General features: G+C 42.3%; 1 protein-coding gene and 1 non-coding gene across 2 annotated transcripts; both read right to left on the bottom strand.

Moving 5' to 3' along the window:
* Positions 1-448: 448 nt before the first annotated feature.
* On the bottom strand, positions 449-13,976 carry LOC115160639 (ATP-dependent RNA helicase DDX18). The gene is made up of 14 exons (XM_029710859.1): positions 13,787-13,976; positions 10,270-10,455; positions 9,842-10,108; positions 6,474-6,609; positions 4,486-4,586; positions 4,167-4,366; positions 3,851-3,965; positions 3,590-3,729; positions 3,037-3,198; positions 2,284-2,436; positions 2,031-2,144; positions 1,803-1,859; positions 1,401-1,578; positions 449-1,179 (listed from the first exon to the last, which is right to left on the bottom strand). Exons 1-14 carry the CDS (start codon positions 13,890-13,892, stop codon positions 1,034-1,036), a joined length of 2,061 nt encoding a protein of 686 aa, XP_029566719.1. The 5' UTR covers positions 13,893-13,976; the 3' UTR covers positions 449-1,033.
* On the bottom strand, positions 3,295-3,429 carry LOC115161700 (small nucleolar RNA SNORA9). The gene has a single exon (XR_003869390.1). It is a non-coding gene; the product is annotated as a small nucleolar RNA SNORA9 (small nucleolar RNA).
* Positions 13,977-21,821: the final 7,845 nt, after the last annotated feature.

The following is a 21,821-nucleotide window of genomic DNA, read 5'->3' as shown; positions in this document are numbered from 1 at the left end:
GATGAATGCGACGTCTGAGCGTTCCCCTGCAACCATTACTCACACATTTATTTTGTACATGACCCTAAGCATGATGGGATGTTAAATGCTTACTTAACTCAGGAACCATACCGGTGGAAAAACCTGCTCTCAATACTTTGTATCCCTCATTTACTGAAGCGTTTTCATTATTTTGGCAGTTACCTGTACATCACACCAGTGCTTGAATACACCGCCCCCATGTGGAACTCCCCTGTCACTACAACCATTTGCTCAGCGGGCAGGACAAGCTCTTCAACAGTGTGATCTGTGACTCAAATTCAGAAAACCTTTGTTATGGAAATTGGTTGCAATACCCTACCTATAATTATTAAGGTCCCAAGTGTACTAACACAGTCCTGTGTTGATACATTTTGTGCCTATAACTGAAAGGGCTCCATAAATAAAATAAATACACAAATGGGAAGAGTTTGCCAACAGTGTGGGTATACATTTCTTTTTTTAATTTGCCAGTAGAGTAGGAGGAAAACAATGCAAATCAATGTACAGTTCTGCATACTCATATCAAAGAGAATCCACAGTAAAAATCCACAACTGCTGTGAGGAAAGGAATGCAGGGGCTGTCCTCAGAACGGTTATGAGCCCAGAGTCCTGTCACTACAAATACCTGTTCAGAGAAAGACAGACAGACATTGGAGCAAAACAATTGAGCCCCTTACAAGAGACTAGTTGTCACTAGTTACCACAGCAACAAAGTCAAAATTGACTATATTGTAAAAATGTATGAATCAAAAATGTGCTATTCGTATTTATATAAAGGTTAGGCCTAAGGTTAGCAGTGTAGTTAAGGTTAGGTTTAAAATCTGATTTTAAGAAAATAAATAGGTGAGGTTTATGACTTTGTGGTAACTAGTGACGACCCAACAGACTGGTCTATCACACACAAATAGGGAGCGTGACACGATGCCCAGTACAGGCTAATAGATCGGTCTCTGGACAGAGAGTGAGTCCAGGTCAGGAAGCCATTTTGTAACGTCCCCCAAGGACCGCAAGGCTAGCGAGAGAATTGCCTCTTGTCCCCCTTGCCTTTGTTGACGTGCTTGAAGATCTTGGCTTTGTGAGCGCCCTTGCCCTTCTGGTAGCCGAAGCCGCCGCCCCCTCCCCTCTTCGTCATCTTCAGTCCTCCTTTGCTGTGGACGTCTGGAGCGGAGTGCTGGGTTAAAGGAAACACTGTACTGAACTGACCAATTAGGTAATGATAAATAAGTACACTATAATTACCATGTATCATTATTTTAATCATAAATAGATGGGATAAGTTTGCAAAAGTCATGACCACAAATAGATAAACCAAAGCGATGCAACACTTTGAACGACATTGGTGAAAGTATGCCTCGGTTGTTGCCGTCGGAAAAGGATACTGAGGTCGACGTAGGGGGGCACTTTGAAGCCGAAGGAGAGCGCCACCATGGGGAGGTTGAGCGTGTTGACGCTGTAGATCGCTTTGAGCGAATGAGAGTCGTACGCCCGTACGTAGGACTTGTAGGCCTCCTGGGCTGACTTGTGCAGGTAGTAGTTCTTCTCAATCAATTTCTCCAGCTTCAAAGGACAAAATGTGAAGACCTTTGTGTGAATTTGTCATCGGGATTTTAAGGCGTGTCAGATAATTGCGCTAAAGTCACAGAAGCTAACTCCTGTTCATAGGAGGATGTTTATCATTTGACCATATCAATTAATTAGCCGCTGTAGTCCACTATATCACAGATGTTACGTCATTTAGCTCTGGTTCACATGCAGAAATAAAATGTGGATGCATGTCTTACCTGACCCTGGATATCAGAGATCTTCGCCCAAGAGAATTCAAACTCACTCAAAGGAACCTGAGGCAGGAGGGAAACAAAATGTAACATTTCCTTTTAGAACATAATTCATCACTGCTGATAGATGGCTAATCAGTTGCATTTTTTTCTTGTTGTGCTGTTAAGAGCTGGGTTGAGGTAAGGTTAGAGATGGTTGGGTTAAGGTTAAAAATGGTTGGGTTAGGGTCTTACCTTGGCCTGTTTGAGGAAGCGCAGGAAGCCCAGCTCCTCTGGCCTTAGGATCAGGAGGGCGTGGCCTACGCCGTTGATCCCGCGAGCCGTTCTGCCGACCCTGTGGATGTATTCCTAGGATAAGAAAGAAATAAGAACGAGGGAAACGGATGTTAATGCTTCACTGAGGCATTGGCTGGAGATGCTTATAGACTAGGGGTTATTACTCAATAGTGTCAAAGATACATAATAAGTGTGTCTCAAACTTAGGTACCTTGGGGTCATCTGGGGGGTCATACTGTACGATCCAGTCCACCTCGGGGATGTCCAGGCCTCTGGCCGCCACGTCTGTACACAGCAGGATGCCAGAGTCAGCGTTACAGAACTGGAAGAAGGTGGTCGTACGCTTCGTCTGCTTCTGCTTCCCCTGAGATATCAAAGAAAAATAGTCGATTAGACGTCAGCCACAGACAGCATTGCCCACATAGGATAAGATGCCATTGCTCAACCGCACAGAATATTACAGTACATGTCCGTGTTAAATCCTACAGCGCAAGATCTGGTCATATCATAAGATGTGTTATAGTGGTACAAGGCCTTAAGACCCAAGTGTGGATGTACCAGTTGTCTCCACAGCAGACCCATGAGAGAGAGAATGCCTTGTGGGGGCAGACTGGGGATCAATGTAGCAGAGCTCAAATTGAGCCAGATAATCATCCGAAGACTACTGACACAGAGTGTAGCCTGCAATCTGTTGCTTGCCTTGGAACTACATTGTTGTTACTAGAGACACTGAGATGAATCATATTTTAGAGCAGGCGTAATTAATCACCAGTGATGTATATGGGTTGAGCGTCTCTTTGACTCAAAGGGCTCCAAATAACTTCCCAAAACAAGCTAATAAAGTGAGCCAGGTCAGTTTCAGCCAACGCTAAAACATACAAACAGTCAGAAACGGGGAGGTACTTTCTGAACCTTTCCTAGAGAAACCCATTTTTCTTTCTGCTAGACAGAGGCGACAACTCACGTGGATGGCCATGACGGGCAGGTCGATGTAGTTGAGCAGCTCGTAGTGGAACTTGACCGACATGCAGGAGGAGAAGAACACCATCAGCTTCTTCTTACGGTTCTTCTTCAAGAAGGTGAAGAGCAGCATGAAGCGCTTCTCAGACGGACACACCACATAGCCCTGGCAACCAAGACAATGTTTACATATCAGACCACGTATCCCTGAAGCACCAGAGAAAAGCAGAGAACCACATGCCTGTCAAGTGCATACTGTAATTGACGTGTGAGGTTGAACTATAACCTCGCCGTGGTGGAGACATGGCAGGGTCTCAAACCACCCCACTTCTATCTAGCAGACACTACAAGAAAGGACAGAGCCACTACAGGCCAAACCTCGCTGTACGGCCTGCACGTCTGAATTTGAATTTCTGCGCTCCAAAACCAACTGTCAGGACCACTAACAAAGAACATTAAAGCTTTGCTACTTTCAGTTAATTAAATGTCTCGGGGCAACTGAAGGCAATGCACTTAGCTTATAGTCACACTCTGCAGCAGTGACTCGTTTTGTTTACCTGTTCCAGGCCATCCACGGTGGCGTTGTCCTTGTTGTCGTCCACGCCCACGTAGAGGGGCTCCTTCTTCAGGGAGATACGGGCCAGGTCCTCCACCTTACGGGTCTGGGTGGCCGAGAACAGCATGGTCTGCCTCCGCTCTGAGGAACAATGCATGATGTTAGACATTGGGAGTTAGACATGCACACAAGACAAATAGCAACATCAAACTCCATGGTACGGTATATGCAAGGTTGGTTAGGCCATGATGTGGGTACATACTTGGCAGGAGTTTGATGATCTGCTTCAGTTCCTCCTCGAAGCCGACTTCCAGGATACGGTCGGCTTCGTCAATGATCAGACATTGGAGGTTCTTATACATGAAGCCAGCAGTATTCTACAGAGATCAAGGGGGTGGGGAGAAACAAATTAAGAGCCAGGACTAAATTAAAAAATCCTTCTGTAAACTAAGTAATCTACACTGAAACGTTACACAATCCAATCCTTTGTCAAAATTACCCTGGTCCCCACTGACAACAATTTATGAAAAGGATTTTAGTAAATGTACTGTTCTTATCATCATCATCATCATCATTACCTGCAGGTGGTCCAGCAGTCTGCCAGGTGTGGCCACCATGATGTTGACACCGTTGGCCAGCCTTTGGGCCTCGGCCGTGCGGTTGCTGCCGCCCATGATCAGGCCAAAGGTGTGCACGTGGTGGGTCATCAGCTCCTTCATCACGCCATACGTCTGCATGGCCAACTCGCGCGTTGGGGACAGGATCACCACGCCCGTGCCTGGGGATAGTGGGGAAGCAGGGTTGAGTCTTAGGCCAGGTCTAGACCCTATGCCTTTGATGTTAGCAGAGCGAAAAAGACTAGCTGTGGGGCAACATATTTATCTTCACTCATCTTACCGTTCCTGGGCATGAACTTGAGTTTGTAGATGAGCTCGATGGAGGGGATGAGGAAGGCCAGGGTTTTACCACTGCCAGTCTTAGCAGCAGCCAGGATATCTCTAGAAAAATTCAAAAGAGCAAAGGACGTCAGCGATCAAGCCAAAAACAACATTACTCAGTTTATCAGTCCTGTAGGGCTGATTCTAGGATGCCATTTGGCAACTTTTGGTGGTCCTGGATAGGGCTGTCGCGGCGACCATATTATCGCCACAAGTCATGAAAGCAGTCATTCTGTTGGTCACAGTAATCCCATCCAAAACGGGGCAAATAAATGGCATTGATGGGTTGCCTACCAAAGTTGCTAACGGCGCTCGCTAACAGCCTGGTTTTCAGTGCTCCATTGTCCCTCTAATTGCTCTCTAACTTCATGATTGAATTGAAATAACATGAATGAGGACAAATGGTAATGGGGGTTAGAGGCCCCGTTTCAAAATGTTCACGGGAAAGCACCGGACCCAATATGCATATTTAAAATCCGTACCGAAATAACCTAAAGGACAACCAAACCTGTCCCCTTATGGACTCGGTCTCTTCCGAGTGAGGGAAGCAGCAGAAAAGCCAATTGTTTTGCTACTTTATTAAACTGGAGCTATGGACAAAGGGAGAAAGAGGCACAGAGCGAGCAGCTGTAGGCTACTAGGGAGCGGAGGCCGTGTGTGTGTGAATGCGTAGGTAAGACACATTCGGAGCAGGCAAGGACGGAGAGACTGCAACGACTTAAATAACTAGCAAGAAGTTATCATCCCATCCGTTTACATATTACCCGTCCTGACTGCATCAAACCGAGAGAAGCTAGCTAATTGAGGCCAAGTGCGCTTCTCACCGTCCTACAGTTAGTTTCAAGTTTTATTAGTGGTACGTATAGGACACGCATGGTATAGATCGTCCAACGAAACGCTTACTTGCAGATTCCTTCGACAATGTAACAATAAGAAATAATACAAACACAGTAAATGGCAGTAGAATAGAATTATGCAATAAGGCACGAGGAGGTGTGGTACATGGCCAATATACCACAGCTACGGGATGTTATTTTGTATGACGCAACGTGGAGTGCCTGGACACAGCCCGTAGCCGTGGTATATTGGCCATATATCACAAACCCCGAGGAGCCTTAGTGCTGTTATAAACTGGTTACCAACGTAACCAGAGCAGTAAAACTAAATGGTTTTGTCCTACCTGTGATATACGGTCTGATATACCATGGCTTTCAGCCAAATCAGAATTCAGGGCTCAAACCACCAAGTATAATACAGGAAGGCACAATTTATTGTCCAATATTAACAGGTGTACTGTGGAAGGGTGGGATGGGGGCAAGTGTACAAGAGTCTGGTAGCAGCAGTGATGCATTTAGCATGGATGTATGTGTGTGTGTGTACACATGTTCACCTACACACAACTCCATTCAGATTACAGCCTACCTGTTGGCTTTTGATCGTTGTAGCCCTTCTCATTTTCTTTTTAATTGCATCTTCCATTGATTCGATATCCTTTAACTGGCTTGCCACACCAGCAGAGCAGCAATGCAATTTTCTCTCTCCCCCCGCGGGAAGCACACAGTCACATCATGCAGCCCATGTTTTGATTTCTAAGACATTCACAGGGTTATAGGCCTATCATAATGAAATAATGGATTTTATTGTGAAGGTGTAGGCTATATTAAATGGATTTATAAGACTTTTAGATTTTCCAAAAGCGCGCATCAAATCAGCAGCTTGTATGCCTGAAAGCCCAGAGATGCTAAACATGTTCATGTTAATTAAACGGTCAATTACTATGAGACCGGCAGTCATTTACAATTATGGGCTAACAAAATGTCATGACAGCCACACCCAGAGTCCTAGAATGGTTTTAACGGGGCTCTGTTTCAGTCAGCCTTGTAGAGGTGCATTAAAAGGTGGAAATTCTGGCTAACAAACACTTTGGAGATAAAAGTGTAGGCTTACCTTCCCTCTAGTAGGGGGCGGATGCTTTTGTGTTGGATCTCAGTCATGTGGTCAAAGCCCATCTCCTTCACACCCTTTAGAGTGTTCTCACTCACAAGAGAGGCTAAAGAGGCAAAGGATGTGTCCTCAAACGCACCTGGGATACAGAAAACAGAGTTCAAACCTGCGTGGGTTTTGGCATAGAAGGGCTCTAGTCTAGCACTAACACAAGTAAACTGACTAAAGATTACCTAAATGGGCAAATGGCAGCGCAACTCCCCCCCCTTGAAGGATCAATTAAAAAAAAGTATAACTCAGTTGGGGTCTCAACTTACTGTTGGAAGTTAGATCAGCTTTAATATTGCAGATATATTGTGGCTTCCATTAATGTAAATGTCTGAATCATTTCCAATCCTCCCGTATTTATGCTGCAGTAGTTTGTGTCGGGGGCCTAGGGTCAGTCTGTTATATCTGGAGTATTTCTCCTGTCTTATCCGGTGTCCTGTGTGAATTTAAGTATGCCCTCTCTAATTCTCTCTTTCTCGCTCTCTCTCGGAGGACCTGAGCCCTAGGACCATGCCTCAGGACTACCTGGCATGACGACTCCTTGTTGTCCCCAGTTCACCTGGCCGTGCTGCTGCTCCAGTTTCAACTGTTCTGCCTGCGGCTATGGAACAGGTAGCAGCAGGCTACCTGTTCAGTGTGATTACTATTATTTGACCATGCTGGTCATCTATGAACATCTTGGCCATGTTCTGTTAGAATCGCCATCCGGCACAGCCAGAAGAGGACTGGCCACCCCTCATAGCCTGGTTCCTCTTTGGCCTTTCTGGGGAGTTTTTCCTAGCCACCGTGCTTTTACACCTGCATTGCTTGCTGTTTGGGGTTTTAGGCTGGGTTTCTGTACAGCACTTTTGATATAGCAGCTGATGTAAGCAGGGCTATATAAATACATTTGATATTAGTATTATTATTTTTTTTATATCTATGTATACATAGTGCCTTCGGGAAGTATTCAGAACCCCTTGACTTTTTCCACATCCACACAATAAAGACAAAGCAAAAGCAGGTTTTTAGGAATTGTTGCTGATTTCATAAAAATAAAAAACACAATATCAAATTTACCTAAGTTTTCAGACCCTTTACTCAGTGCTTTGTTGACGCACCTTCGGCAGCGATTACCGCATCGAATCTTAATGGGTATGACGCACCGGCACACTGGTACTTGGGGAGTGTCGGGTTTAAGTCCAGGCCATTCAGAGACTTGTCCCGAAGCCACTCCTGCGTTGTCTTGGCTATGTGCTAAGGGTTGTTGTCCTGTTGGAAGGTGAACCTTCACCCCAGTGTGAAGTCCTGAGCACTCTGGAGCAGGTTTTCAACAATGACTTCTCTGTACTTGGCTCCCTTCATCTTTGCCTCGATCCTGACTAGTCTCCCAGTCCCTGCCACTGAAAAACATACCCACAGCATGATGCTGCCTCCAACGTAGGGATGGTGCCAGATTTCCTCCAGACGTGACTCTTGGCATTCTGGCCAAAGAGTTCAATCTTGGTTTCATCAGACCCAGAGAATCTTGTTTCTCATGGTCAGTCCTTTAGGTCACTTTTGGCAAACTCCAAGTGGGCTGTCATGTGCCTTTTACTAAGGAGTGGCTTCCGTCTGGCCACTACCATAAAGGCCTGATTGGTAGAATGATGCAGACATGGTTGTCCTTCTGGAAGGTTCTCCCATCTCCACAGAGGAACTCTAGAGTTCTGTCGGAGTGACCATCAGGTTCTTGGTCACCTCCCCGACGAAGGCCCTTCCCCCCTGATGGAGCAGTTTGACCAGGCAGCCAGCTCTAGGAAGAGTCTTGGTGGTTCCAAACGTCCAATTAAAAATGGAGGCCACTGTGTTCTTGGGGACCTTCAATGCTGCAAAAACATTTTGGAACCCTTCCCCAGATCTGTGCCTCGACACAATCCTGTCTCAGAGCTCTACGGACAATTTCTTTGACCTCATGGTTCGGTTTTTGCTCTGACATGCAATGTCAATTGTGGGACCTTATATAGACAGGTGTGTGCCTTTCCAAATCATGTCCAATCAATTTAATTTACCACAGGTGGACTCCAATCAACTTGTAGAAACATCAAGGATGATCAATGGAAACAGGATGCACCTGAGCTCAATTCCGAGTCTCATAGCAAAGGGGCTGAATACTTATGTAAATAAGGTGTTTTTATTTTTAATAAAATGTCCAAAAATGTCTAAACCCGTTTTCGCTTTGTCATTATGGGATATTGTGTAGATTACTGAGTTTTTAAATTTATTTAATCAATTTTAGGATAAGGCTGTAACGTAACAAAATGTGGAAAAAGTAAAGGAGTGAATATTTCCCGAAGGCACTGAGATATAGAGAGATAAATATTTCCTTTATTATTTTCCCTTAACCCTACCACCCCTCAACGAATTAAAGGAAACGAATAGACAACACGTAGGCTTCTACTTCAAGCTTACAGAGACTATATACATTTTACGGACAGTATATTTTACATTCGTTGTCTTGTTATTTTTAGTCCCACCCTTCAGCTCCACTCAACCCCTGCCATCTATCTCTGAACACCATCCAGTTGATTTCTATTTGCCATATATTTTTCAACTGTGCCGTTACAAAGTTCTGAACCTTTCTATTCTCATACTTTCTACAGATCGTAAATTAAAGATCAAATATTTTGCTAAGAGTGTTATGATATTATTGATTGATTGACTATGACTTTTTTTTTGTAAAATCACCCAGCAGTGCTATTTGCAGAGTTAGCTGAAGAATTGCAACATTTACCTGGAGCCATCTAAACTTAGTAGTCATGGTCAAATTACCCACTGATTTTGTAGGTCATAAAACTGCAAACATTTCTCTCTACCCCATGGCAAAATGAGTAGAACTGCATGAAATTAATAAAACTGTAATATCTTCTGGCAAAATGTGCAGAATTGCAGAAAACTTTCTTCAAACCCGCAAAATTAACTCTAAAACTATTTATTTTTGATTTTTAATCGCCAATGTTAAGAGGCGGGTTGCTAAAATGGTTTGCTCACAATGTGGTGGTGGTGGGGGGGGGCACATGTGGGTACGCAGACCTGCGAGCAACTACAGTCCCTCATGAACAATTCCTTTTTTTGTGGCCCCCACCCCCATCCTTGACCTAAAGTAAAAGACCATGGTTACCAAGCAGGTCATGGTTAAATATTATACATATTTGTATGTTTGCAGAGGCTAAATTGTAAATAGTTCACAGCCCAAATCTAATGCTGAGAAATTACTGCTACAGATAACATTCACAGTTGACAAGGCTAACATTTGGTAGTGTAAAGGCCTCTGACCTATGTGTATGTCTATGAACACTGAATACCTGTCAAGCCAGTTGGGAGCTCTGGTCCATCTTCCTCATCATCATCCCCAAACTTCTCTCCTTCCCCCTTTTCCATCTCATCCTCACTTCCCTCTTCATCCTCCTCATCGTCATCATCTTCCTCCTCCTCCTCTCCAGCCTCTGCCCCTTCAAGAGGCTGTGCGGGTTTGTCTGTGCCCTGATCAGCATCCTCCTCAGTCACAGTCAACCCCCTCTCCTCCTCCATATCATCATTATCTGCCTCATCCTTCTTGGCTTTTTTCACACCTACGTTAGAACCACAAAAATACTTTGACAAGGAAAACATGAAATGACTTGGTAAACTGACACTTAGCCATTTACCCCGGCCTTCTTGAAAAGGGGAGTAATATAAGAATGTCAAATCCTAGCTACAACAATTTTTATAAATTACTAAATAGTAACATTACCTGGCGATTGAGCGGTTTTGAGCTTCCTTTTCATCTTGACAGAATTTTCTTCTGTGTCCACCTCTGCAGACACATTCTTCTGTATTTGTGGCTTCTTTGTGGGTTTGGCATTCTGTGGCTTTGGAATTGCTGTGGCCCCGTGACTCGTTTCATCACAACGCTCCTCTGGAAGTCTGTTTGCGTCACCTGTGAATACACAGCTTATTAATTTATTTTTCAACCAGGCAAAGGAGGCTATCATTCAACTAGTAACACTGACTAGCTAGCGAGCAAGCACTACAAGCTAGCCCTTGATCATGACTCAGTTCCATTACATAACACAGTCATTGGATGAAGGCATCTTCTGTAGGGGAGTTTTGTTAAGAGGTGCGACGCTCGGTCTGAGCAGTAACATGCATGTTATCGACGATAAATCATTTTCAAAAAACAAAAGGTTAAATTGATACACACCTTTATAGAGTTAGGGTTCCCGCACGGCGATATTTCCATATTATAGCACGCTTACGGAAAAAAGAAGGTAAGAGAATGGACTACCTGTGCTAACTAGCTATCTGCGTCTCCGAACACCTGTGTGTAAACGGTAGACAGATGCCACAAACATGTTGTCACTGAAAAATATGGCCTGCGGCAACTGTTAAAACAGTGTACAGTAAGTGTGCATTTTGCATTTGTTTCTAGAAACATACTGCAATTGATAATCCATTCACTTTCAGACAGTATTTGGCTATTTTGGTTTATTGTGATGGTAGTGACGATTGTTTATGACAATTAGGAAAAAGTTAAAAACATGTTTTATTATCACCTGAAACATATTTACCCTGTATTGAATGAAAATGTCATATTTTGCAATCTCCCAAAATAAAATGCGATCTCTAACGAGAGACAGGCCCTCCCTCCATCTTACATTACAAACGCTACACTCACAGATATAACAATGAGCCAGATATTTCACCGGATGTATAAATGTAAAGCATCCGGTTGGCGTTTCAACTCACTACCAAATATGGTGATGAGGAAGCCCAGTTGCCGGCAGTGGGAGAAGATGAAGCGAGATGGATTTTGGCCGTCATTCTGCTTATTTCCTCATCAATGAAACATTTGAACTCCGTACAGTTCTGTTTACAAAATTAGAAATCGGTAAGAGAGGACTGCATTTTGTAGACTTTAACCTTTGCCAAAGTTTCAAACAATTTGCGTTATTTAGAAGGATTGCAACAGAAAATGTAGTTATTGCACACTCGCACTTCAGAGTAGGCATTCCCTAATGTTCATTAGGGTTCTTTAAGCCAACACCGTAAACGGTGTAAAAATGTACACGCGAGAGTAGAGAATCAATTTACATACACTGCGTAGCGTATTCCAACTTAATTATCACGAGAATCCATAATAAACAGTTGTATTTATGATCGCTATGTACCCCTTGTAAATGATTGTTCTGTGTTCCTTTTGGCTCACCTTATACCTTAAGTCCTACGGTAGCCACTGTACCTATGTTAGCCCAGGAACGTGAGGAGAGTTACAGCTAATACACCCTAGTAGTCTATAAAGAATTTGGCTAGTGTGGTTCTTTCTACGGGTGCATCTGTAAATTCACTCTGGCTATCTATTTCCGATTTCAGAGCGCCCTCGTCTGAGTGTTCCAGAGCGCAGAATAACTGATACATCTACGAGCACGCAACATACATTGAATATGACCGGTATCAGTAAACGTTGGCAAAAAAAAAAACTTCATTCACTTGTTGCCAGCAGCATAGTTACAGTCACCAAAGCTCTAGATAACACAAACACAGAATAACCAGCTCTGCTAGGGTGAGAGAAAAAAAAATGGTCAGTGAGGTGGTCTCATTTATGTTTTAAATAAAAGGTAAATACATGTCTGGAAGTAGCTAGCAAGCTAGCTTTAGCCAGTTAGCTTTGGTGCTTGACTGTTGTTGTGAGGTCAGAACGCTCAGATCAGCCCTACTCCTCGGCCAGAGCATCCAGTGTGCGCTCTGAGCAACGCTCACAATGGCAGTCAAGCACCCAAACTAACTGGCTAAAGTTGGCTAACTACTCCCAGACACAAATGACAGAACACCTCACTCTGACCATTTTACTCACCCTAGCAGAGCTGGTTAGGCTGTTTTCCTGTTATTTAGGGCGTTGGTGACTAATTATGCTGTTGGCAACAATTGAATAACGTTTGCCAATGTTTACTGACCCTAGTCATATTCAACATGTGTTGCCCATATGTAAATTCCTCACATGTTGACCACACTGCTTGTGTTGCTAAATAAAATGTACACATACATGCTATTCAATCATTTCATCCAAACTGCTCACGTATCTGCATAGCCAGGTGCTAAAATAGAACTTGGTTCTATTTTTGAAGCAAATTGTTTTTTAGGCACATATACCCATGTGGGTGATTGAAAGCTGAACTGAGGTCCACACTCCAGGTGGTGGTGGTAATGCACCTTAAAGTTTGTTGCCAACTGCCATGTAAAGTCCAAAGAAGACTGAAGGAGGAAAGCTTACTAGAAACTAACTAGGTTTACCCTTTTATCTGTGGATTAATTATCGGAGTTGAGGACCTTGTGGATTTCAGGAAAAAAATAACAACCCAATGTTTATATCCCAGGGCAAATCAATTAGCAAAAGCAAGCTAGCTAAATGGCCATGAAGGTTTAATAAATTTCGACATGTTCCTACATTAATACAAGTGGTTCAGAGGTCGTTTTGATATTTCGATCTGCACATCCTTATCACCTCTGGACAAAATCAACATGCGAGCGATGGTTTACGCGTGTGCCCGGTGTAGTCTGCATGTCAGTTATTCTGCGCCCTGGCACACTCAGGTGAACGCAGCGTAAATATACACTTTAACTATACATGTTACAATTCCAGTTGTAACAATGCAGTCTTTTCTGACAGTCTATCCGCATTGCTTGGCGTAGATGCAAGACAAAAGACTTCACATTAATTTGAAGCGCATAACGCCGTTGACGCTCGCAGCCGTCTGTTCTCATTCTCTACCGTGAATTATAATTCCAACGTGTAAAAAAAACACTTCATTTGGGCTTTAGGCCAATATTGGCTATACTACACACAATCAATGCCATGTAAGTAATCTAGCTGGCTTATTAATTTACACAACTAAGATATCAATAGTGGAAAGATCAATGTCTCAAAACCTGTCATGCATAACAATGTTTCGAAATTACCTAGGATTTGTTTCACTAGCTAATGGCTAACGATAGCTAGCTACGTCAACTACCTATATAAACAGCTTGTTTCTAGTTAAGCTAGCTAGTCACTGCTAACGGAATGGATCGTGTTAATACAATCGGTGATTTAGCTACGTGTATCAATTAAAATCGTGATTTCCGAGAGACAATAGTTAAATAAAGGTAAAATGAATAACCCTGCAAAAACACGCATCAGAGCCATACTTAGCTACTTAGCCTTGCTTCGAGGTTGGCTATCGCGAGTGTCAATACAACTTGTAGACAACGATTACAATACTCGAAAAAGTTACCATTATCTTCCTCTTGTTTCTGTTTCTTAAGTAGCTTTCGCTCCTTGCTCTTTTCGCTTCTTTTCTGTATTTTCTGCCGAAGAAGCCTCATCTGAAGATCTGCCATTCTTGCAGCCGAGCACACACACGTGTGAAATTCAGGACCCCTCTAGGCTAGACTGTTGCCTGCCTGACTGTAAATACATAGGACCCTATATGGTTGTCATTCATATTGCCAGAATGCAAATCGTCTGTACTGTCCAGGGTAGAACGACTGCCCCCTTTCATTGAAGACTTGAAGTTCAAGGCCGATAGGCGTACTCCAGGCTGTTGTATCCAGAATCAGGATCCCCCACCTCTATTAAATAAGAATTTGTTCTTAACTGACTTGTCTAGTTAAAGAAAATAAATAAAACATTTGTTATAATGCAATGGAATTACTTTAGCTTCCTTCCAGCCTGCGACGCCATACACGTGGTCTGCGGTTGTGATGCCGATTGGATGTACTGCCAAGTACTCTAACACGATGCTGGAGGACTTATGGTAGAGAAATGAACATTCAATTCTCTGGAACCAGCTCTGGTGGACATTCCTGCAGTCAGTATGCCAAATGCATGCTCCCTCGAAACTTGAGATATCTGAGGCATTGTGTTGTGTAACAAAACTGCACATTTTAGAGTGGCCTTTTATTGCCCACAGCAAAAGGAACACCTGTGTAATGATTATTCTGTTTAATCAGTTTCTAATGCTGTTTAATCAGTTTATAGATATGCCAAACCTGTCAGGTGGATGGATTATCTTCACAAAGGAGAAATGCTCACGAACAGGGGTGTAAACAAATTTCTGCACAAAATTTGAAAGAAATATGCTTTTTGTGTGTATGAAACATTTCTGGGATCTTTCATTTCAGCTCATGCAACATGGGATCAACACTTTTGCATGTTGCGTTTATATTTTTGTTCAGTGTAATTCCAACATGTACACGCGCGTAAAAATACACTTTTCGTTTTATTTGGGCTTTAGTCAAGTATTGGGCTACACTACAAGCAATCAATTAAGTTAGCTAGCTGCCTTATTTATTTAGTTATATCTAAGATATCAATGTATCAAAACATGTCATGCATAACATTGTTTCAGGACCAAATACTTAACTTTTGACTACTTTAATACACATATAAGTGAATTTGTCCCAGTACTTTTGGTCCCCTAAAATGGCGGGACTATGTACAAAAAGTGCGCTGGAAGGTGATGGCTGCCGTTTTACGGGGTCCTAACCAACTGTGCTATTTTGTTTGTTTTTTCACATCGCTTGTAAAATATTTTGTACATATTGTTGTTGCTACCGTCTCTTATGACCGAAAAGAGCTTCTGGACATCAGAACAGCGATTACTCACCTCGAACTGAAAGAAGATGTTTTCTTTAATGAGTCCGATGCAAAGGATATACTGCTTTCTTGAGACCAGGCCAAAAGCCCCGTCACTAGTTTTTTTATTTTTTTTATTTCACCTTTATTTAACCAGGTAGGCCAGTTGAAAACAAGTTCTCATTTACAACGGCAACCTGGCCAAGATAAAGCAAATTAGTGCGACAAAAACAACAACACAGAGTTGCACATGGGATAAACAAATGTACAGTCAATAACACAATAGAAAAAATCTGTATACAGTGTGTGCAAATGAAGTAAGGAGGTAAGGCAATAAATAGGCCAATAGTGGTGAAGTAATTGCAATTTAGCAATTTACACTGGAGGGATATATGTGCAGATGAGGATGTGCAAATATAAATACTGGTGTGCAAAAGAGCAGAAAAAAACAAACATGGGAATGAGGTAGGTAGTTGGTTGGATGGGCTGTTTACAGATGGGCTGTGTACAGCTGCAGCGATCGGTAAGCTGCTCTAACAGCTGACGCGTGAAGTTAGTGAGGGAGATATGTCTCCAACTGATTTTTGATTTTTGCAATTCGTTCCAGTCATTGGCAGCAGAGAACTGGAAGGAAAGGCGGCCAAAAGATGTGTTGGCTTTGGGGATGACCAGTGAAATTTATCTGCTGGACCGCGTGCTACGGATGGGTGTTGCTATGGTGACCAGTGAGCTGAGATAAGGTGGAGCTTTACCTAGCAAATACTTATAGATGACCTGGAGCCAGTGGGTTTGGTGACGAATATGAAGCGAGTGCCAGCCAACGACAGCATACAGGTCGCAGTGGTGGGTAGTATATGGGGCTTTGGGGACAAAATGGATGGCACTGTGATAGACGGACTAGTGTGAAGAAAATACAGAGAAAAATGGGGCCTTGTAAGAATTAGTCGGCGAGTAGGTAAACCACCACTACCCTCCGTACTATTGGCCAATGTGCAATCATTGGAAAATAAACTGGACGGTCTACGATTAAGACTATCCTCCCAACGGGACATTAAAACATGTAATATCTTCTGTTTCACCGAATCATGGCTGAACGACGACACAGATAATATAGAGCTGGCTGGGTTTTCCATGCATCGGCAGAACCAAGCAGCTACGTCTGGTAAGACGAGGGGCAGGGGTGTGTGTCTATTTGTCAATAACTGCTGGTGTGTGATGTCTAATATTAAAGAGGTATTGCTCACCTGAGGTACAGTATCTCATAATAAGCTGTAGACCACACTATCTACCAAGAGTTCGCATCTATATTATTTGTAGCCGTCTATTTAACACCACAAAATGAGCTGTATAAGGCCATATGCAAACAAAAACATGCTCATCCAGAAGCGGCGCTCCTAGTGGCCGGGGACTTTAATGCAGGGAAACTTAAATCCGTTTTACCTCATTTCTACCAGCATGTCATAAGTACAACCAGAGAAAAAAAAACTCTAGACCACCTTTACTTCACACACAGAGACTCATACAACCGCAGGAGGCCTTTTGCCTTTTGGTAGGCTGTCATTGTAAATAAGAATTTGTTCTTAACTGACTTAAATAAAATAAAAAAATACAAAGCTCTCCCCCACCCTTCATTTGGAAAATAATCTGACAATGCTCCTGATTCCTGCTTGCAAGCAAAAACTAAAGCAGGAAGTACCAGTGACTTGCTCAATATGGAAGTGGTCAGATTACGCAGATGCTATGCTACAGCACTGTTTAGCTAGCACAGAAGGGAATATGTTCCGGGATTCTGGATCGACGTCGTCGATGCACTTATCATTGAAGCCGGTGACTGAGGTGGCATTGAGGAGTATACCACCTCAGTCACCGTGTATATTCCACGAGACTAATGTGACAGCTTTAACATCTGATTGACTCCCAAGATCGTTTCTTGACATTTACAGTTGAAGTCGGAAGTTTACATACACTTAGGTTGGAGTCATTAAAACTAGGTTTCAACCACTCCACAAATTTCTTAATAACAAACTATAGTTTTGGCAAGTTGGTTAGGACATCTACTTTGTGCATGACACAAGTAATTTTTCCAACAATTGTTTACAGACAGATTATTTTACTTATAATTCAGTGTATCACAATTCCAGTGGGTCAGAAGTTTACATACACTAAGTTGACTGTGCCTTTAAACAGCTTGGAAAATTCCAGAAAATTATGTCATGGTTTTAGAAGCTTCTGATAGGCTAATTGACATCATTTGAGTCAATTGGAGGCGTACCTGTGGATGTATTTCAAGGCCTACCTTCAAACTCAGTGCCTCTTTGCTTGACATCATGGGAAAATCTAAATAAATCAGCCAGGACCTCAGAAAAAACCTCCAAGTCTGGTTCATCCTTGTGAGCAATTTCCAAATGCCTGAAGGTACCACATTCATCTGTATAAACAATAGTACACAAGTATAAAAACCATGGGACCACGTAGCCGTCATACCGCTCAGGAAGGAGACGCGTTCTGTCTCCTAGAGATGAATGTACTTTGGTGCGAAAAGTGCAAATCAATCCCAGAACAACAGCAAAGGACCTTGTGAAGACGCTGGAGGAAACAGGTACAAATGTATCTATATCAACAGTAAAACAAGTCCTATATCAACATAACCTGAAAGGCCACTCAGCAAGGAAGAAGCCACTGCTCCAAAACTGCCATAAAACAGCCAGACTACGGTTTGCAACTGCACATGGGGACAAAGATCGTACTTTTTGGAGAAATGTCCTCTGGTCTGATGAAACAAAAATAGAACTGTTTGGCCATAATGACCATCGTTATGTTTGGAGGAAAAAGGATATATGTGGATATATTGAAGCAACATCTCAAGACATCAGTCAGGAAGTTAAAGCTTGGTCACAAATGGGTCTTCCAAATGGACAATGACCCCAAGCATACTTCCAAAGTTGTGGCAAAATGGCTTAAGGACAACAAAGTGAAGGTATTGGAGTGGCCATCACAAAACTCTGACCTGAACCCTATAGAAAATTTGGTGGCAGAACTGAAAAAGCGTGTGTGAGCAAGGAGGCCTACAAACCTGACTCAGTTACACCAGCTCTGTCAGGAGGAATGGGGCAAAAGTCACCCAACTTATTGTGGGAAGCTTGTGGAAGGCTACCCGAAACGTTTGACCAAAGTTAACCAATTTACCAAATACTACGAAATACTAATTGAGTGTATGTAAACTTCTGACCCACTGGGAATGTGATGAAAGAAATAAAAGCTGAAATAAATCATTCTCTCTACTATTATTCTGATATTTCACATTCTTAAAATAAAGTGGTGATCCTTACTGACCTAAAACAGGGAATGTTTACTAGGATTAAATGTCAGGAATTAAGCATTTCACTGTTGTATTCGGTGCACGTGACAAATAAACTTTGATTTGAATTGTGAAAAACTGAGTTTAAATGTATTTGGCTAAGGTGTATGTAAACTTCCAACTTCAACTGTAAGCCACGGTACAGCGGCATCTGAGATCCAACTGGATTTCTCAAGTTTATCATTCACCCTTCTCAAAGCTAGAGAGGTGTTGCTATTCTCTTTCATAAAAACATCCCTTTTCAACTCTCCTCCATGTCTACAGACCCCCACGGTAGGCACATCATTGTATCAGGGAACATTCTTTCCCTGTCACAATATTGAACGTCTATGGCCCTAACATTGACGACTTACATTTATTTCGTAATCTTTTTGATTTGCTCCCAGATCTTAGTACCACTAATCGAATAATCGGAGATATAAAAAAAGCTCCCAGCTTTGGATGAAAAATACAGAACTTCACTCTCTCAGGTTGACTACAACAATATTTTGAAATTAAAATATGAATACAATTCTATTCTTGGTTCTCAGGTTAATAACCTCCTACTAAAGCTGAGACAGAAACAATTTGAACTAGGGGACAAACCAGAAAGGTTGCTGGCTAGACAACTAAAGGGTGCACAGGCAAATAGAGGAATCCATAAAATCCAGTCTAAGGCAGGCAACTTGCTGACAGATCCTAAAGAGATAAACAACTGCTTCAAAGAATTTTACTCAGAGTTATATTCTTCCAGATCCGATGCTTCTGATGTATCAGCCTTCTTTGATTCCATCAGCCTGCCAAAACTTGATGGCGCCAAAAAATAATTGAACTCAAATTTCACAACAGAGTAAATAATGAAAAACAATAAAAGCTTTCCCTCTTGGAAAGGCTGCAGGCCCGGATGGTTTTGGCTGTGAATTTTATAAAACTCGCTCCCCTTTTACTCAGGATGATCACCGATTCAACAGAAAATAATATTTGGCCGAAATCATTGTATGAAGCCAATATTTGCTTTCTGTTAAAAAAAGGCAGAGGTAACAGATCCTGCAAATTATAGACCAATAACGTTGCTTAATTTTGATTAAAAAAAACATCACCAAAGTGCTTGCTAATAGGTTGAACAAACATGTAACAACCATTATTCACCCGGATCAGACAGGCTTTATCCCCGGCAGGTTCTCTTTTTCTAATGTGTGCAGGCTGCTGAACATTCTTTATGTAAATCAGGGGAAGGGCTCCAAGGTGGCTGTTAGAAGCTCAAAAGATGTGGATTTGACAACTCATTTATCACCTGGGTCAAAATGCTCTATGCCTGCCCAACATCCTCTATTCTGATCAACAGCGACAAATCCAGTCCCTTTGAACTGCATAGATCTGTCCAACAGGGTTCCTCACTCAGTCCTCTGCTCTTCACTGTCGCCCTTGAACCCCTGGCGATACAAATAAGGGATAATCCTAATATCCACGGTCTTAATAGTAGGAAACGTAGAAAGCCACATTTCGTTAAATGCAGACAATGTACTTTTATACCCCTCGGACCAAGTAGCCTATGTCCCTAACCTACTAGAATGAATCAATTCATTTGGTAAACTATCTGGCTATTCATTCATTCAGTTGGGGAAAAAGTGATCTAATGTGTATCTCTGATCATTTTACAACAAGTCAGCTAGAGAGGATACCATTTAATGTGGTGCAGGACTACTTAACTTACCTGGGACTAAAAATACCTAGCTTAACTAAAGTGAGCTGGTTGCAAAGCTAAAACAAGAGAATATTTCCTCTTTCTATGATGGGGCGCATTAATGCCATAAAAATGGTTTCTCTTCCCAGGTTCCTTTATCTTTACCAGAATCATACAATTTTTCTTACATCATCTTTTTTTAAGACTTTGGACCCGACAATCTTGTAATTTGTCTGGGGTTACAAAACCCACCGTATGGCAGCTTAGGCCTACCCATCTTTAAGCATTATTACTGGGCTGCAAATGCCAGGGCATTAACGAACTGGCAACTGGGTTTCCCTTATAAATTGGAGACTGTTGCCCCCCTGTAGCTAAATATGGAACTCAAGTCTGTCACAAATTCCTCTCTTCCAGCTTTGCTTTTTTCCAAGCAAAGTGCCCAAACAAACTGACAGGCAACAGCTTTGCTTGGAGAAATTCTTTAAGAATTTTAAACCAGATTAAGCATGTTTGTAAGGTGCCTGATACCTCTGCATACACCCCAATATGCTTTAATCATTCTATTGTTCCATCCCGGTCTGATAAGGTGTTTCTTGAATGGAGGGAGAAGGGACTGGCCACAATTGAAGACTTGCTGTATACATCATTCATCTAATTAAAGAATACATTCAATCTCTCCTATTCACATGTTTTCCATTACTTACAAGTCAGACACTACATCAAAGGGAAAATTCGAAATGCTGACACCCTCCCTGTACAACATTCGTTTTAGGATTTGCTACAGCGCCCTCCCAATTCAAAACACCTCATCTCACACTTAGTCTCCTTGTTCTCCAACTACACAGAGGCCTTTACTAGTCATCTCAAGGAGACCTGGAGTAATGAGTTAAATATTGAGATGATTGAGACTCAGATGATCTATGGGGAGAAGCCCTGTCTAGAATTCACTCCTGTTCCATCAATGCCAGATATCAATTGATACAATACAAAGTCGTGCATAGACTTCATTACTCCAAAACCAAATTATATAGAATTTACCCCACTGTGTGACAAGCGTAAAGCCTCAGATGGTTCCTTAATTCTCATTTTTTATGGCTCTGCTCCCTACTCAATAATTATTGGAGGAACATTTTTCATTGGTACTCAAAGGTATGTGAGGGCCATTGATCCTGACGCAGAACTCGCTCTCTTTGGCTTTTCAGTCTGTTCTAAGATCATCCTATGAGGAACAACAGGCTCTGATGTTTGGAATGGTGGCTGCAACAACAACAAAAAATCCTCACAGAATGGAAGTCACCCACCCACCCACCTTGCTTCAGTAGATGGCTAGCAGAAATGATTAACACCATTAACCTGGGAAATATTTTTTTTTTTAGGACCAACTCCTCCAGCAGATTTCTCAATGTTTGGGGTCCGTTTCTGGAACGCTTGGACAGAGACTGACTGTGAAAACTGACTAGGAACACGTATTGTTGTTGTAACTGTAATTCTTGCTCTATTCTTGTCCCATGTCTTGCCTAAGCAATACTTCATTTCATGTCTGTGTGTTTTTTTGTTATTGCCTTTTTCTTGTGTGCTTTTGTTTTGTACTAAACTGCAAAAGAAAATCCTGTAAAGTAAAATATACAAAAAATTAAAAAATTAAGAATGATGGAGGCCATTGTGTTCTTG

This window comes from Salmo trutta, chromosome 24 (assembly GCF_901001165.1).
Source record: "Salmo trutta chromosome 24, fSalTru1.1, whole genome shotgun sequence".
Taxonomy (NCBI): Eukaryota; Metazoa; Chordata; class Actinopteri; order Salmoniformes; family Salmonidae; genus Salmo; species Salmo trutta.
Note: the sequence above shows the minus strand (reverse complement) of the source record. Positions and strands in the feature narration are given on the sequence as shown.